The sequence below is a fragment of the Trichosurus vulpecula genome, chromosome 5, assembly GCF_011100635.1.
Source record: "Trichosurus vulpecula isolate mTriVul1 chromosome 5, mTriVul1.pri, whole genome shotgun sequence".
NCBI classification, from domain to species: domain Eukaryota; kingdom Metazoa; phylum Chordata; class Mammalia; order Diprotodontia; family Phalangeridae; genus Trichosurus; species Trichosurus vulpecula.
The window spans coordinates 148,009,913-148,029,328 of NC_050577.1; the positions used below are offsets into that span (position 1 = coordinate 148,009,913).

The window sequence follows — 19,416 nt, forward strand, 5'->3', positions numbered from 1 at the left end:
CAGAATTCTGGAGAGTAAAAAGAGAAGGCTAGGTTCATTTGCACTGTCCAGAGAGTCAACCTGAGTAGTTCTCCTAAGGGCTCTGTTTGTTACAAGTTGACTAGATAAAGCAGAATCCTGGTGTGTCGTCTGGGCTGGACTGGTCTATATTGCCCCGAGAGCCAGCCTGACAAGCTTAGTAGTTCCTTGGCTTAAAATTATGGCTATCCAAATTAAATAGTAACAACTTCTCACTGTCCTTTTAAGGGTGAATTGAAAGAATCTGTAAATACTTCATTGGTTCAAGAGTAGAAGAGATTTGTTTAACTAGAAAGTGATGAGGATCAGAAGGGGAAATGATAGCCGGGAAACGGTTTTGTGTGGTGCAGAAGTTCCTCAAAGGACAGATGCCATGAAAGCTTTGCAGTCCAGAGTTGTGAGTCACCCCAAGTACATAGATTTTGCTCACTCATCCCTGCCAGATTCTGTGCATGCTCACTATATGCCACAGATACTCAATACATTGGTGGAAGAATGTGACTAACATATCTATTGCTCATGATATATTTATCATTCCTGAATTGCTTTAATATACATAAATATGTGTGATAGTTTTTATTATTTCTCTTACCTTATTGCTAAAATAAATGGTTATGTTGAAGATCTAAAAGTATCATCAGTGTGAATAGTTGTTTTGGGTATATGGAAATGTATTGGTGGGAACTTAACAATGAAAGTGGTAAGGAGACTATTACTTCCACAACACTTTATACCTAGGACCCTGAGAATCAGTCAGTCAGTCAACAAACATCTATTAAGCTCCTACTATGTGCCCCACACTGTGATGGTGATCCTTTCCTGGGAACCTGGACCTGTAGGTATGAGGGCAGGTTGGAGTAAATAAAAACAGCCTTGAGAGTAAACAGTACATAGCATGTGAGAAGCATGAGGTACTACAAGATATACACATATATCCTGAGTTTTTCCCTGAAAAAATATCTCCTCTTGAAGTCTGTCCTATATTTGGCCCAATATAGTATATAAAAATATGTGTACACCTTCATGAAAGTCCTGCTCTGATGACTCATCATGGCATGGAGGTAACCCAAGTTCTCAAAAGGCTATACTAGTGGAGTGTAAGCTATGAGAGAGAAGAAGCATTTATTAATTGCTATGGTGCCAGGCACTATGCAAAGCACTTTCCAAATATTATTTTATTGACTCCTCAAAATAACCCTGAGAAGAGGGTGCTGTTATTATCCCCATTTTATAGTTGAGGAAACTGAGGCAAACAGAAGGTAAGTGACTTCCTGAGTCACACGGCTAGTAAATGTCTGAAGCCAGATTTGAACACAGGTCTTCCTGACTCCAGGCCTAGCACTCTATCCACTGCACCGGCTGGCTACCTACCGTTAGTTCTGGAAGTTTCAACCAAGAGAGGATGACTTCAAGTACGGACCAGAAAATAGCTGTTGCCTGCAGTTTAAAATTATCCTAGATAATTTCAGAGAGGCTCATTATTTAGAGGAACTCCTTAGTTGGCTAAAAGGTAATGGATTTTTAACACCTGAAGAAACACCCAAGAAGGCAGAGGATCGGGATGCATGGAGGGGCTGCAGCTACATCAAGAAAGTGAGTATCTACACTAACAAAAGTATAGATTTACCAAATTAACAAATCATAAGGGGCCCAATGGTTGGAGGAGCAAGAATCTCTGTATTCTCTGGTTTCCATCTGTGTCATTTCATTGCAGTTCTGGTGTCCATACCAATGAAGACATCGATTCGTTACAGGTTTCACAAAGCAGATATTATTGATGGCATCTTTAGTGGGCGCAGAAGCCTTTGGAGGACTAGAGCAGAAAGAACCACATTTCACTGATACTATCACTGCTCAGGTGTATACATGTTCTGATTATCAGTGAGGCATGCTACTGTCATTCTATCTGGCCAAAAGATTTATCTCATGGTGGTGTTACTAAATCTATATACTCTCTACAGGGTGTCCCAAAAGTCTTGAGTGCTTTCAGATTTGCAAAGTAGGGGCACCTAGGCACAGCAGCGAATAGAGTCCCGTCCCTGGAGTCAAGAGGACCTGAGTTCAAATCTGGTCTCAGACACTTGACACGTACTAGCTGTGTGACCTTGGGCAAGTCACTTAACCCTTATTGCCTTGCCTCCCCTCCCCCCAAAAAAAAGATTTGCAAAGTATTTTATGTTCAGAATTTCACTTGACCCTCACAAAAACCCTACGAAGTAGGTATTATTATCATCTCCATTTCACAGATGAGGAAGAGGCTCAGAGAGGTGACATGATTTGCCCAGGGTTACACAACCAGGAACAGTATGAGGCAGAATTTGAACACAGGTCTTCCTGACTCCAAGTCCAGCATTCCAATGACTTCACCAAGTTGTCTTCCTAAGGTTAAGTTCACAGGCACCTTTTTAATCATAGACTTAATGCTGAATGACACCTCAGAGATCATCTAATCCAATTTTCTCATGCTCTAGATGACAAAAATGAGACCTAGAGATGTTAAATCACTTAGGAAGTAACAAACCAAAATTGTATTCAAGTCTTCTGATTCTGAATCTAACATTCTTTCCACTGGACCATGCTGTCTCTACAGCTAGTTATTACTAAGTAATAAACAGTTCTCTCATTTTCCTACAAAAGGGATGCCCAACTTTCCCATCATGAGGAGTTGCCTTGACTTCCCTGAAGTCTTGTGATTACTACCAGAATCAGGGTACAGGAGAGTTAGAAGACATGCGTTTGTGATGGTGGATAAGTCAAGTCAACCTCTCTGGGCTCTGCATGGAGATAATAATACTTATAATACCTACCTCACAAGGGTGTTGGTGGCTAAATGGCTTTAACAGCCTTTAAGCACCACATAAATGTGAGACCTTTTCAGGTCAGAGACTACAAGGTGCTTGCTGGAAGTTGCTAGGCTCCAACTCCCTATTGCACTGGTAATGCCTTAGAGCGGAAGAGGGCATGGGGCAGTGATAACCAGTCTGGAGATCTACCAGGTAGGGTTTTAAGTTTTACTAGCAGATCTGTCCAATCTACCGACTGGAAAAGAAGAGCCCTTCTCTCCAAAGTCATTATCAGACTGCTATCATCAGGTAGGTTGAAGTGGATAACTTGTATAGGATGAAGGTAAATTATGAGGCATAGGATGTGTGAAATGCTCTTATGGACTAGTCCCACCAAACAATTCATGTTTCTTTTTTTTTTTAGGCATAAAATGTCTCAAAATAGTTTAATCAATATTTCTCTAATGAATAATGATTTAGAGCATTTTTTATGACTATAAATTGCTTTGATTTCTTCATTGGGAAAAAGATTGTTCACATTCTTTAACCATTTATCAGTTGGGGAATGACTCATAATCTTTGATATTTGATAAGGTCCCTTCTATATTTTGGATATCAGAGCTTTATCTGATAAACTATCTATAAATTTCCCCCAATTTTCTACTTTCCTTATAATCTTGGTTACATTTATTTTACTTGTACTAATTTTTTTTAAATTACTGTAATCAAAATTATCCATTTTCACCTACCTTTGCTCTCTATATTTTGTTTATGCATAAATTGTTCACCTATCCACAAATCTGATAAGTACAATTCATGTTTCTAAGAGGAATAAGGCACCCTATTTTATAGGAAGCTCAAGAAACTGGGCCAATTTGCTCAGGTTTTTCTATTGTTAAGTTTACTTCTTCAGTGAAGCTTCTTTATTTCTTTACCTCGTGCAGCTTCTCATGCACCTAGCACCTCAAGGCTATTAAAGTCTAACAATGAGGATAATTAAGAAAAATTAATAATAAAAGGAAAAACACTGAGACAATGAGAAAAAAATAAATATTAAGGCCTTGTACTTTGGACCTCTACCTTCCTTTTTCTTATTCCTCCCACATCTAATCAATTCCACCAAAAATTCAGTTCATACTTCCCCTGTATAGTCTGTCATTGACCCTTCCTTTCCATACCTACTCTCATCAGCTTCATCCAAGCCTTTTATCACTTCACACAAGGGATGTTTCAAGAGCCTCCTAACTGGTGTCTCTGGTTCTAATTTTCCCCCTACCTACTCCAATCCACTCTGCCAACTACCTCTAGGCTAATCTTGGTAAAATATAATTTTTATCCTATCATTCCTCTGCTCAGAGATGAACAATGCTCCCCCATGGCCCAGAGACTAACACTCAACTTCCTTAGCTTGGCATTCAACTTGTTTCTCCAATCTCCCTTCTCCACCATTCACTAGTACAAATCTTCTGCTATCAGGATATCCACATCATCCTTTAAATAAATACTGCTCGTTTCCAACTCATGGCCTTTGATCATACAATTCTCTCCCCTTAGAATACCATTCCACCTCTTTTTCCCCTAATTCCTAAATTTTAAAACCTAGTTCTACCCTGATCACAGCAGCCCATGAGGAACTCACTTTCCTCAGACTTTCAGTAATAATAATAGAAGCTTATAGTTAGGTCCATGAAGTCATAAAGAGTTGGACATGATTAGACGAATGAACAAAAAAAATGCTTGGCCCTGTAAAGTTTATAAACTGCTTTATACTCAGTGAGGTGGCAATTCAGCAATTGGTCTGCCAGTTAAGTCTTAAAGAGTTGCCAAGGGCACCCACAGATTAAATAACTTGTCCAGGGCCACGAAGTTAATATGTGTCATAAGCACACTGAACTCTGGTCTTCTTGACTCTGGGGCCACTAGGTCACACTGTTCCTCTAATGAAAATATTATTGTGCCAATTTTTCAGACAACGAACTTGAGGTTCAGAGAAGTTAGATGACTTGCCCAGCTTTGTCATTCTCCTCTACTGCTCTATATACTTAGTTAACCTTTTGCAGTGTTAGGTCCTGTCTTCCTGAATACATCATTGACTCTTTGAGGATGAGGGTTCTGTTAAGGTATAGTGAGGAAAAGGATAGGGAATAAGCATTATATAGAACCTACTATGTGCCAGGGATGTGCTCAGCACTTTACAAATATTATCTCATTTGATCCTCAAAATAACCCTGGGAGGTAGGTGCTATTATTATCCCCATTTGACAGTTGAAAAAATTTAAGGTAGACAGAGGTTAAATGACTTGCCCAGGGTCACACAGCTAGTAAGTGTTTGAGGTTGGACTTGAACTCAGGTCTTCCTGACTCTAGGGCCAGCACTCTATCCTTTACTTAGTATCTAACTGCCTCTGTGGTACAGAGAAAAAAATCCTGCATTTGAATCAAAGGACTAAGGTTCTCAAATTCTGTTTCTGCCACTTCCTACTTGTGTGAACTTGAGTAATACTTAACCTCCATTGGCCTCAGTTTCCTCATTTGAAAAAATGAAGGTGTTGGATTAGACAGTCTCTAATGTTCCTCACAGCACTCTATCCAAGATGCTACCTCTTATGCTTTTCTGCACAAGTGCTTTGGAATATTTGTTGATTGATTTACAACAGTATCTAAAACAGGAATTCTCAATGACAGTGGCAACTTATCTATGTCCTCTAGAAGATAATTAAGACAAATGAAACTCATCAGGTAATACAAACAAGTTCACCTGGTGAGAAGACCCATCCCAGCACCTTTCTCCCCCTTTTTCCTTCTCACATTACCTTTCAGTCCACAAGACTTATTGGACAGTGTGATGAAACCTGGATTAAAATATTCAGCACCCTCGGAGGCGTATTTTTCTGAGTATTTAAAGACTTAATGGTGTTCATGGGTACCAAGCCTCAAGGAAACTGGGAACCCGAATAAGAAAGGGCTGAATGGAGATAAAATCGAAGAATTATAGATTCTTAGACTGATAAGAAATAAAATAAAAATTTAGAGTTAAAAGGGACCTCATAGAAGATCTCATCCAACTCCTTCATTTTATAGATAAGGACACTGAGGCCCAGAGAAGCAAAGGGACTAAATCAAGGTCACAGCTAATAAATGGTTGAAATGGGACCAGAATTAGGCCTCAGTGCTTGCTGCTTCCTTGTGAATAGACAAAAGGGTTAGGTCACCTAATCCAACCTCCCACTCAAGGAAAGAATCCTTCTGCAATTTTCCTTACAAGTGGTCATTCAACTTCTGCTTGAATATTTCTGGTGATGGAGAACTTCATGAGGCAGTCCATTCCATTTTTAGATAGCTCTAGTAAGAATTTTTTTTTCCTTATAAAAAGCCCTCTGCCTCCTTGGAGAAGAAATCCATTGATCAGAAAAAAATATTAAATTTTCAAATAGCAACATGAAAGAGAACAAAAAAATTACTTCAGTAAAGGCACGAGAAAATCACGAATGCATTGTGAGACTAATCTAACCTGATGGAGCCTCAAAGTTGCCCCATACCCTGATAAGAGGAAAGACTGATAACATAATTTAGTTTGTATGTGTATTCCAAAGATAGCCCATACTTTTCCCCAAAAATCTGACTTGTATAAAATCTGACTGTGGTCTATAATTCTTTTAAAAAAATTATCTCTAATTTGTTGATGCATTTTTTAACATCACATTAATTTTTGACCAAATCTCTTCCTCTTCCTTTCCCGAGCAAGTCGTTCCTCCCAACAGAGATTTTTAAAAGAGAAAAAAAAGAACACTTCAGCAAAACTAGTTAATACATCAAGCACTTCTGATCATATGTGTTGATTCCACACCCAAAGTTTCCCACTACTACAATGAAGAGGAGTTTCATTTCCTCGATTCTTTTCTAGAACAATAAAGCAAACCAGGCATTTTGAATACTCCTAATGCCTACCTCACATCTGTGATCATGACTATGGAAGACCTCAGGTTAAAACTGTAGAAGAATGTCTTCCTTTGTGGCTAGTTAGCTCAATTGGATAACTGTTATGGAACCAAATTTCAAAGTCAAATCCAATCCCCTACAGACAAATTTCATTTTTTTTATTAGTCCATGGTCATAGAATAAATGCTCTCCCCCCTAGAAATAACTCACAAATGGGTGCAGGAAGGTAAAGGACCAAGGCTTCAATACAAATTAAACATGGCAAGGAAACACAGCTCAAAGCATATGCCCTCTGGACCAAAAGAGCACCACAGAAGCCTAAGAGCTGTTTGCAGTTACCAGCTACATGCCTGCTTCTGCTTGTCTTTCCTGCCTTTTAGTCTAAACTCAAAAATGGTGTATATGAGAATTGGGAACAGCGTGGGTCACCAGGAAATCTCCCTCTTTTTTGAAAAAATAAGTGTTTTATTATTGTTTTCTTTTATATACCTGTTCCTTCCAAATGTGAGCCACCCCCAAGAAATTTTTTAAGCACTTCCTATGTATCAAGAACTGTTTTAAGCCATGGGGATACAAAGAAAGGAAAAAACAGTCCCTGAAGAAGTTCAAATTCTAGTTGGGAAAAAAAGCATGAAAAAAAATAATTGTATATACAGACCATATGTAATTAAAATGGAAGTTAGATTCAGAGGCAAGGCACTAACGGCTGGATGGATCACAAAAGGCCCCTCTACAGAAAATGAGATTTGAACTGGGTTGAAGGAAGCCAGGGGACAGAAGATGAGGAGGGAGAGCATTCCAGGCATTTAGAACAGTGAAAAAATTCTGGTTAGGGAGATGGAGTGTCTGAGGAACTTTAAGGAGGCCATTGTTGCTGGACTGTAGAAGACATAGAAAAGAATAAAATCTAAGAACATAGGAAAGGTAGGAAGGGGACAGGCTGTAAAGTTCTTTAAAAGCTTGACAGAGGATTTTATATTTGATCCTGGATGTAATGGGGAACACATAAGTTCACTGATTTGAGAGGTAGGGGAGGGAGGGTGACATTGTCAACTTACGCCCAGGAAAGATAATTTTGTTAGCTTAGTGTAACATATACTGGAGTGGGGAGAGACTTGTGGAAAGGAGACCATCCAAAAGTCTTTTGCAATAGTCTAGGAAGGAGGTGATGAGAACTTGTACCAAGGTGGCAGCCATGAGTGGACAGAAGAGTGTATACAAGAGATGTTGCTGAAGGTAGAATTGACAGGACTTGGCAATAGATTAGATATTGGGAAGTGGGGGACTGAGGAGTGGAGAATGACACTTGGGTTGCAAGCCAGGGAGATTCAGAGAACCATGGTGCCCTGGACAGTAAAAGGGAAGTTTAGAAAAGGGAAGGATTCTGGGGAATGGGGGGGGGGGGGCGGAATGAGTTTGTACATTTTGAGTTTAAGATTTCTTCGGGACTTACTGTAGTTTCAGGTGACCAATAGGCAGTTATGCAAAACAAACCAACAAACAGGGTAGGGGGGAGACTGCAGATCATTCGATCCAACAACTCTTTTTACAAATAAGGAAACAGAATAAGAGATAGACAGTAAGTATCAAGGGCAGGATTCAAACCCAGTGCTTTTTCTGCTATATTATACTGTCTAGGATCTGGGTCCCATCTCTTAGATCCTAGCATTTTCTCACGCCTGGAAAGCTCTACTCCTCAACTCCATCTATTGAATTCCCAGGTTTCCCCGGTCCCAACAAAAATCACATTCTTTTACAAGCCCTCTTAATTTTACTGCCTCCCCCTCCATTAATTACTTTCTATTTATCCTGTGTATATATATTTTGCTTGCATATGTGTTTGCTTGTTGTCTCTCCAATTAGATTATGAGCTCCTTGAGGGCAGGGACTGTCTTTTGCCTCTTTTTGTACCCCCAGTGCTCAGCACCGTGCCTGGCTCATACCAGGCACTTAATATTGACTCACTGATTGACTGGTCATTCAGGAATGGAATAGTCTTGGACTCAAACGGCCACCTTAATCAGAAAGAGGGCTGGCTTGGGGTGCAGAAGATTTTAAAAATGCAGTCTCGATTCTACCACTTGCTAACTAGCTGGGTGAGCTTGGGGAAGTCACTTAGCTGTTCTGTTTCTTCCTCTATGAAATGAAGGAGTAGGATCTCAGTCCCTTCCAACTTTCAAATCCCGTGATCCTATAAATGTGACAGCCAGCTACTACGCAGCAGGGCGAGGATGTGGAGAGTCTTCTGCTGAGGAAGGTCTACCTCTGAGGGAAATTTGGGAGCTGCTCTCCTCACTCGAAACTCAATAGCTCTTTACCACGCTCTGACCCTTCCCCTCCCTCCGCAGCACCCAACAGTGCCACCCAGCCAGCTCAGCACCCTCACCCCCTCCAAAACTATTCCTATAACCCCTCCCCCTACTCCACCCCAGGCCTCTTTCCATTGTATGGCCATAGGAGGTATGTCAGTCAGGGAGCGTGTGGCCCGGAGCGGAGGGTACCTGGACTCCCTCCTCGCTGGCGGCCTTAGCGCGCGCAGCTCCTTTCTGCGAGCCGGCGGAGCCCCCCATGCATGCCGAGGTCCCTCGTCTGGCCCGCAGCGTGCGCTGCGCGAGCACTCTATCAGCTCCCGGCGCCCGAGGAGGGGATGTGCAAACTTTCCTCCCTCGCGTTGTAAACTCTCCCGGAAAGACTTCTCTTCCGCCGGGCCCCAGCCGTCCCCCACCTCCCCGCCCCTCACGCCGGGGCTCCCCGCAGATTTGTCGCGACGAGGCCAGCGGCAGCTGCCTGCAAGCAGCAGCAAAAGCACTACCCGCCGCGAGACGCACTCCAGCCTGGGTCTCCCCCACCCCCAACCCCTCACCCCTCCTCCCCCCCACCCCCCACCCCCAGCCAATGCGTGCACCTCCGGGAGCTGCTGTCTCAGGCACTAACAGGCAGCGCGTCTCACTACTGCCTCTGGCGGCCGTCGGGGCTGCGAGCGGAGCTGGCTCTGGGCGCCCGACGGCCCCTCCTCCTCCTCCGCGATCCTCCTCCACCGTCCTCCTTCTCCTCCTCCTCCTCCTCCTCCTCCCCCCCCCCCCACTCCTCCTCCTCCCCCTCCCTCCTCGCCTCCCCCTCCCCCTTCTCTCCTCCCTCCCTCCTCCTTTTCTCTCTCCTCCTCCTCCTCCTCCTCCTCCTCCCCCCCTCCTCCTCTTCCTCCTCCTCCTCCTCCTCCTCCTCCCCCCCTCCTCCTCTTCCTCCTCCTCCTCCTCCTCCTCCTCTCCGTCCCCCTACCGCCCTCCCCCTCTCAGAACACTCAATGTCGGAACGTTCCGAAGATGACGTCGGAGCGTTCTCGAATCCCGTGTCTCTCGGCTGCTGCTGCCGAAGGAAAAGGGGAAAAGCAACAAGAAGGAAGAGCAATGGCGACACTGGATCGCAAAGTGCCCAGTCCGGAGGCGTTTCTGGGCAAACCCTGGTCCTCCTGGATCGACGCCGCCAAAATACACTGCTCCGACAGTAAGAACCCCGCCGCCTCCTCCTCCTTTTATTATCCTGTAACCTTTCCATTCACCTAGAGCCACCGGGAGAAAGGAAAAAAAAAGTGTGTGGGGGAGAGAGAGAGTGGCCCCCGGTGTCCTCCATGCTTCTCCCTCTCTCTCTAAATAAATACACATAGAGACAGATCCTCCGTGCATAGAGAGCGGCCCAGCTGCTAACGCTGTCTGTCCGTCCGTCTGTCTATCTGTCTGTCTGCCTGCCTGCCTGCCTGCTGCCCGGGCTTCCCACCGCAGCCCTCTGGGTGGGCTTTTACAGCCCTGCCGTGTATCGGTTTAAAGGGCTACTCTGTTGCTGCTTGCACAGTTTGGTTGGGTTTTTTTTTTGTTTTGTTTTTTTGGGGGGGAGGGGAAGGGGGGGAGATACCTATCTGGGCCAGGTAGACGGAAACCCAGACTTGGGATACAAATGTTGCATTGTCCATTTTTATTTTTTTTTTAATTTTTTTGGAATGGTTGTCCTCTGCAGTACATAGGATACATATATTTTTATATATTCATATAAATGTTTGCAAATAAACATTCTTCCCTCCCCCTTGACTTTGGCTTTTTTTTTTCTGCTTTTCATCTGCAGATGTAGATTTAGAAGAGGCTGGAAAAGAGGGTGGAAAAAGCAGGGAGGTTATGAGGCTTAATAAAGAAGGTAAGTGAAACCACTGGCATTTTAGTGGTAGTGTGTGTGGCAGAATCTTCACAGGATATAGCTAATATAATGTGAATTGTTCTGCTAGGTTACAGAGTGACTAAGGCTTGTCAAAAATTGAGCACGCCCAGGTGACTATCGCTTCATGGTAACTTCCTTCAAAGTATAAATACAACTAGAGGGGGGAGGAAGGCTATTTAAGACAGAAGTTTACTATACTTCAGTTAGTATCCATGTTGGACTTCCTTCTGCATATCTGTAATTCTTGCTCAAATGGACATTGCCTTTTTTTTTGGCGCAGAAATACCTAGATGTACATTGAGTACATCCTCAAGCATATTTATCTTTTAAAAGTCATTAGTAACTGTGGATAAACTCACAACAGTTTAATTGACCCCACATGTCCAGTAATTTCTGTAGCTACTTCGCTCTCCATCAAAAACAATTGTACATGGCAAGTCTTTAAAGAGGTTCACATTTGGTACAATTTGCATTTGGTCACAGATCATTATGTGGTGAGCATGGTTATAAGCATCTGTATGTGTGCCTTCACCTCCTCTCCGTCTATGTTTTCCTAGCTTGGAAATACAGTACCTGATATGGGACACAGTGAGTAGGTCATCACAGACCAAATACATGCAAGCGAGGCCATGGCCTCAATCAATAACCTGCTGGTGCTGTGCATATGAACACACGGTCATCATAAATAAATCACATCCTGTTATCATATACAAGCATGCCATATGTAGCTGTGGCCTGTGTATTCCAAAATGGAAACTCTAATGGCAACTTTCAGCTAAGCAAAAGGATGGACTTCTTTGTATTGCAGTGAGCTAACATGAAGTCTTGTGAATGGAGTGGGCCTGAATCAAGGAGAAAGGTGTGAAGTGCTATGGTTGAAAACAGGCCACAGTAGCATCCCTAAGTTAAAGCCCCCAGCAGAATCCATAAGAGTGCCAAAGGGCCATCCCCAAAGATGAGGTGCTCATTGGGAAAATACACTACCCCCCACTCCCCAAGGCCTAGCTGCCCCTAGCTGGAAAGATGTAGTAGAAATAAGCATGGCGTTGTTGATGAACACCTGAGGACAGCATGCAAGTTTGTAAGTTCAGTCTGTTTCCTTACTCTCCAGAGAAAAAGACATTCGTATATGGAGAGAGAATCTGGAGAATAAAATTTGTGCCTACACAGGGACAATTCTTTAGCATCACTTTAGCTTTGACATTCTGATTATAAAGAATAAGATTCCATTTTAAAGATTTTTTTTTTGCTTCCAAATACTTTAGTGACATCCCAACCTATACACTTAGGATGTGAGTGATGGAATTATGCTAAGAAGACTACTTAGGTGCTCTCGGCTTATCTGTGTTAGAAGGCCGTGCTGGTTGGGAATGGAAATTGACAGCAGCATGTCCTTTTCCTTTTCAAACAAACTCTTAAGGTCTTTAAGAGCTCACGGACTTATAAGGCAGACCACTAGCAACGGAATGTTCTTAGGATAGAGCATGAGATGCTGTGGAAGGGCCTTTTAAAATTAAGTTAAATAAAGGTCATAATACAGGAAAGTATTAGACAGAATTCAGTGACTGGATAGCTAATTCTGAAATAAATGTCCAGACTTACTGTTTTTTTCCCCAAAAGACTCATTCTTAGGCTCCACTTTTCCATGAAATACTGAGTTTTCTGAGGAAACATAGAAAGCACTGTTTTCCTCAGACGTCACTAGTGGTAAATCTTATTCTTTAGGTTATTTGTTGTGTAATAGTGAAAAGAATTATTGCTTGATTATTTACATTTGTATTGATACCCACTGTTGTCAGTATATGGTATAAATTGTGAAATTAGTGAAGTAAGGGTTCTAATTTCCCATTGCTCATACGCCTTATAGATTGTGGTACTAGACTCCTAAGAGGTTTATTGGTATAGATTTGTGTGTGTGTTTTATTTTATGTCTAAGAAATGCACATATGTTAAAAACATGACCCACTATAGTATGGAATGTAACATACTATAGATCTATCTTGGACCCAGTCCAAGAACATAGAATTGCCAAAAGTATCCAAAGAGCCCCATTATTATGGTGTCACCTTCAATAAGATCCTATACCATAGAGTTAAAGCAAGGCCCCTCTCTGTTTGTGTTCATTATATATTCACAAACTAGTATGTATGTTTATACATGTATGTGCTTGTATCAAGATAGATTTATACACCAAAGTAGAGGAAAATAAAGAAGTCTTAAAAGAAACTTTGTACATGAATAGTGATGGCCAAGTAGGATAAAGTTTGGGGATGAGAAATAGTAACTGTGAAAATTGGTAGATACTCTCTTCCACAGACTTTGATATACATTTTGTAGATTAAGTTACTCAGAGGGTAGATAAGATGATAATGTTAAATAATCATCTCTTGTTGCTCTCTAACCATTGGTTTGGTAAATATTGGGTGGACCTATGGACATTTCAAGTACATATTTAGAATTATGAAATATTGCCCTGTTCTGTTCACTCTTTCCTTAACCTTTCTCAGCTTTTCTTTCCTACCTGTACATTGCAGATGAAATGTTTGCTTTGAGATCTCTGATGTAAAGTCCTGATATAATTATTATTGATTTATCCAGAATTAACCAAGAGCATGGGCAAGCAGTATTTGGCAGATCAGATTCTCTTTTTAAATATATGATATTGTCTGCATATGTTTCTGGGTTATTCAAGTTCAAAAGGTATAGCAACTAAATACTGTTATCTAAGATACTGTCATAGGAAGAATACATCTTCTTGGCTTTGAAAATAAACCATTCACATTAAAAACAAAACAAAACTGTACCTTATGTTAAATGTACCCTGTAATTATTAAATTTCACAGTATCAGAAATTCTTACATCTCATGTAGACATGTATCCCATATAATGTTGTTTGTCTGGCAACAGTTTGTGACTGGACTTTGGGCAATTAGGGGTGTGGATTCAAATCTCAGTCATATATTTTGTGACCTTTTTGATGAGTTAGTTGTTCATTTAAACTAGTCAGGCATTGAGATTAGATAAGAAAATAATTCCCAGAAATCTAGCGTATGAGACATGAGGAGATTTGTTTATGATAGAAAGTTATTTGCAAAAGCTACTCATTCTCATCTATCACTTTTTCCTTGATGAATAGTAAACATGCCTGTATTTATCCAGGATTAGATGTTAGATACCCCTGCCAAAAAGACTCTTTTCACCTTATGTAGAAGAGAAAACATTCAGTAATATGAAAGGTTTTTCTCTTACTGACTGTCTTCCTCTAATACAATTTTGGAGAACTTTTTTTATTTTTATTTTTTTAAATGATTCCAATTCTATAAGGTGCTGAAGTCTATATTGCTTATACTTTTTGGTCATCTTTAACAAGTCCTAAAAAACTACTTAGGATCATAAGCTGGAGCTGGAAGGGACGTCTGAGGCCATGTCTTCCAGTTCCCTAATTTTGTAAGTGATAAAATTGGAGCATAAGCATGATAAGTAAGTTGCTGATGGTCGGTCACATGGGTCCTGAGCCCCAGAGTAGGGATTTGAACACAGGTTCCCTGACCAGAGTCAGGGCTCTTTCCACCCTACATGGGTCCCTTCATTCCAAAGTATTAGAATATGTCATTAATTGGGGGAGGGGAGGAAGGAAGAGAAGGTGTTAGGGAGAAGGGCAAGGAGAAACCTCAGCAAATCTGCAATTTCAAGCCAGTAATGTATAACCTGCTAGATTAGGGAATGAGGGCAAGGAAAGGGGAGGGAGAAATGATCGATTCCTGTATGTTTTAAACTGTATATGCAGTAAAGAGTCATTGAAGTGTTATATCAAACACTAGAGATAAATACTTTTAGCCAATTTAAAATATATGGCCAAGAAAGGTTTACGGAATTCTTTATAGGAACCAGAGGCTTGGAAAATGCCCAGTGAACTATAATTTTGTTTTTAAATATTGTGAAACTCATAGAAAGGGAAGCCCTCCTTTTTAGAAGCTTGTCATCTTAGTAGTTTATATTTTAATGTTCCCAGATGTTATGCAGGTAAATTTGTGGAAAGTTACCTGTTTGCAGCCTGTGTAGAGGGGCTACTGAAGACTAGCTGTGACTGTAGAGCTTGCTGTTCTCTTGAGATGTTGGTGGAATTGGGCTGAAACTGTATGGGGAGAAAGAGAGTATTGATCTGAACATCCTCAGTAATAGGGCAAAAGGTAAGGTTTAGAAGGCCTGCAAAGGACCTGAGAGAGCTTTAGTTGTTAAGGTATGTGAGCATGCATCGTTGAAGCCTTGTACTTGAAGAAAATGAACTCCAGCCTTCCCAGTAGAAGCAAATGTTTTCTGAAATGCCGATGAGCAGTGAAGGAAGAAGGGAGAAAAGTAGTATAGATTTGTGGAAAACTACAAACTACCTTCGTTTATCATTGCACAGGCAGCTTGAGGTTATGTGTGGTAATAGGGGACCAAAATAAGTAATATCCACAGATTACCCAGATATCCCTATTTTAGCCATTAATTTCAATTTCTTTCTCTAGTCAGCTTTTTTTTTTGGTAAACTATGAAATTTGGCAAAATTAGCTGATTTTGAAATTCATTCTCCCTCCCTTTCTTTGTCTAGCTTTTGGTAAGGGTAAGGAGATGCTGTGGAGTAGCCCCAAAAACAGAAGGAAGAGAAACTGGAAAGGAGAAACAAAGGGCTTGGATAATTCACAGGCCTGTGTAATCAGACCCTGATTGATCAAGAAGTGAATGGTCATAACTGTCAAAGCCAGTGTCAAAAGAGAAGCAAAACCACAATTACCTATGGTTAATTTTGAAGGCACTTCCAATTTTTAAATTATGCTTTCCTAATATTCTGACATGCCTGAGTTCCCATGTTGAAAAGATGGGGTAGGTTGTTTTTTTTTCTTCCATCATAATATGGTGGACATGATGTGATGCATACATTTTGCTAAACTGCGTTGTAGTATCTATTGAGAAAAAGTTATACAGTGGCACTTTTCATCCTATGCAATCTATGTGAATTCCTCCTTCTGTAGATTTGTGCAGGATGTTTCATTCAGTGTAACACCTAGTGTTTTCTTAGTGCTCAAGATGACAAAATATTGTTAGAACCGTGGCAATGTAATACAATTGTAATAGAAGAGCTGTAGTATACTCATTTAAATCTGTATTGTGCTTATTTAAATGCTGTCCTAAGGTTCCGTGCTACTGGGTTGAATTGCAGATATCTTTTATCAAATTTATGCATTTATTGTTTACCTTTTATACTAAGAGCATTGTGCTAGGCACTGTTGGGGATACAGAGAAATATAAAGCGTGGCCCCTGTCTTCTAGGAACTTAAAATAACAAGGACTTTTGGTCACTAGTTATAGGTAAATCACCTTTGTTGCAATTAGTGATAGCTACTTGATAGCTACTCTATGCTGAATCTTTCTCTTTGGCAAATAGCAGTATTCTAACCACAAGTAATAAATTGTCATCTTAACTCTTCAGGTCACAGGATACTAGACGTAGAGCTGAAAGAGATATTAGAGATGAAAAATTTTTTTAAATCCCATAATAGCAGTTTTTAAGTGATTTAAGAGGGTTGATATTCATTGTGTACAGCTTCTAATGTCAAAATAATCATGTCACAGCATAGTACAGTGGAAAGAGTTGGGATTTGAAGTCATAGAATCTGAGTTTAAATCTAGTCTCTCTCACTTATAACCTTTCTGGGATCTCAGTTTCCTCATCTGTAAAATCAGAATATTGTGTCAGATGAGACCTAACACCCCATCCAGCTCTAAATCTGAAATCCTGTAGCTATACAAGTTGTCACTATAAAGTGTTAAGAGTTTGTACTTGTATTAAAGCATGTCTGGAATCACATCTATTACTCTTGGAAGTCTGGTTACACATGGGATCCATCTGAATCGGTGGTGCCCATGGCAGAGAAGAGGCTGGTGTCTAGGTTACTGCCTGTGGGCTTGAAAAGTATGAAGGACAGAAGAGGATTAGATTCTTGAAGGCTTCTATGCCCAGTGTCAAGTGGACTACATTGTTATCTAAGGCTTTGAGTTCATGTTCACCTCCTTCAGTCCAAGGTTTCACAGCTTCCTGCTGTTTGCTTCTTCAGAATTGAATTTAAAAGGTTAGAGGGAATGGCGAAGAGGATTTGTTTCTGTATAGTTTGATATTTATACATTGTCGTGTGTGTTTTTATGTATCTTTGGCTAACCTTTTATTTATGATGTTCTTGGCCTTCAGAAGCAGTTATATAATGGTAGCACTAGTCACAATAATAGCCTGTTTTTATATATAATCCCTTTTAACCAAAGACTTCCTGACTCTGAATAGGTTGGTTGGTACCTACTCAGATCTAAATGCTATAGTCAGGTTAATGACTATGACTGTCAAATGTAGCTGTAATGGAAAGGTAGAGAATTAGTGCTTGAAACTGGAGCCTATGAATTGCCTTCTTCCTTCAGTTCAGCAAAGCCTGACTCTACTAACTTTTGGGACCAGAGCTGTTCACTCCAGAGCCTACAGTTCATCTTGTCTCATCCAAGGAAAAACTCAAAGTATAATGGGACAGGCACCACTGGAATTCAGCTGCTGGGGAAAGTTTTTATTTTTAAGTAAATGGTTTTAATTTTGTGTCTGGGATTTTGTAAGGTAATTCTGAGGCATTGGGTACATTTTAGTTTTGGTTTTTAATCAAATAAGTACATGTGAAGGCAAGAAGAAAGCCGTGCCATATCTCAGAAGATAACCGTATTTGTCATAGGCTCTTTTTATGTAGCAATGATGACTGATACTGTTGCTTCTGTAGAGCCCACATGGAGTCCCTTTATGATACCTTAGCAGTGAATAGAACTCTGACACAATCATCTGGCATTAGGGGAGGTTGATTGTTGCAGAGTCAAGTTGGAATATGTCAGGAATATGTCATGGAAAGCAGTAATATGTCATGGATACTTAGTCTGATGACATTGACCACAGCCAATCAATAATAATGATGATGATAACAATAAATAATGGCATTTATATAGCACTTTTGGGTTTGCAAAGCACTTTTCATGTGTTATCTTGTTTGATCCTCACAACTGTATAAAATAACTGCTGTTCTTCTCCCCATTTCATAGGTGGGGAAACTGAGGCTAAGAAGAGGTTAGGTGACTTGCCTAGGGTCACGCGGTGGGATTTAAACTCAGTCCTTTCTGACTCCAAGGCCAGCATTCTATCCATTATACCACTTATCCGCCTGTCAATCAGCAAGCAGTTATTAAGTGCCTGTTATGGACCAAGCACTGTGTTATTTGCTGGAAATTTGTATATAAAAGTGAGATAGTCCCTGCCCTCAAGAAGCCTACATTCTACTGGGAGAATACAAAATGTCAGCAGATAGGTGAATATATAGGACAGGCCTGCACAACATATGACCCACAGGCCGCTTGCAGACTGCCAGAGGATTTTAGGAGCCCCAAGAAAAACGTAGAGGATATAAAAGAAAGTACAGATGTAACAAATGTTTTGTTTGTGCCCTGCTTAACCCGCCTTTCACTTGTCACTATTGTGCCTGTCATGTAACTTGGTGGGTAGATGGCCACTGCACGCACTCTCCTGTTAGCCACGTGACCCACGGCAACCAACCACTGTCAGCCTGTCTCTAGTTTGAGAGGAGCCAGAGTTCATATTATTTTGCTGTGTTTTCAGGCCTTACTGATGTTGAACATAGACAAAGTGAGTGCAGCACGTACCAATGCATCTGTTGCCTGCTATTCGATGTACGGCAACCACTCGAGGTCTTCTTTCTTTCCCTCGTTGCGTGGCTGCCCTCCAAGTTACATGACTGCCTGGCGCTCTCTCCAAGGTCAGACACTCAGTTCAGTATTTCTTTGTATGTGAGCAGTTGTATGGAGATGTTTTTATTCTAACATTGCAGTTTTTGGGGTGACGTAAAATGGGTGATAAAAAGAAATGAAAGATCAAATCAGAACATAGAGTATTTAATCCAGAGTGGACAAATAGATACTTGTTTACTTACACAAGAGACAAAATATTGTGCCTTGTTTGCCGAGAAGTAATAGCCGTTCCAAAGGAATACAATCTTCGTCGCCATTTCGAATCAAAACATCCTGACTTAAGCAAATTGGACATGATGAAAAACAAATTAAAGCGTCTAAATTGTCGAAAAATGTCAGTGGGGAGCAACAGTTTTTCAAGAAAGTAAACTCAGAAAAGAAGGTGGCTACTAAGGTTAGTTTTCAGATTTCTAGAGAAATAGATTTCAAACATGATTCTGGAGTACGATAAACTGATTGCTCATAAGAAATGTAAAATGTCCCATTAACTAAATGTAAATAGTAAGAAAACCTGAAAAATGTATTAAATTTTGTACCACTTAGCAAAGTAACTTTTTTATCATTAATGTAATTTCATGATAAATAAAAATCTTTAGTATTAAGTGTAATTGATATTAATTGAAATTTCCCTTTTTTAAATATGGTT

The 19,416-nt window shown here is 40.7% G+C and overlaps 1 protein-coding gene across 3 annotated transcripts in view; it reads left to right on the plus strand.

The window, feature by feature from the left end:
- Window positions 1–10,044: 10,044 nt before the first annotated feature.
- The window catches only part of ATXN7L1 (ataxin 7 like 1), a 258,733-nt gene continuing 249,361 nt past the window's right edge, over window positions 10,045–19,416 (plus strand). For all 3 annotated transcript variants that reach the window (XM_036760137.1, XM_036760140.1, XM_036760138.1), the window contains exons 1-2: window positions 10,045–10,241; window positions 10,854–10,922. In XM_036760137.1, the coding sequence (XP_036616032.1) occupies window positions 10,061–10,241; window positions 10,854–10,922 (250 nt within the window). In that variant the 5' untranslated portion in view covers window positions 10,045–10,060. The remainder of the gene's footprint in view (window positions 10,242–10,853; window positions 10,923–19,416) is intronic.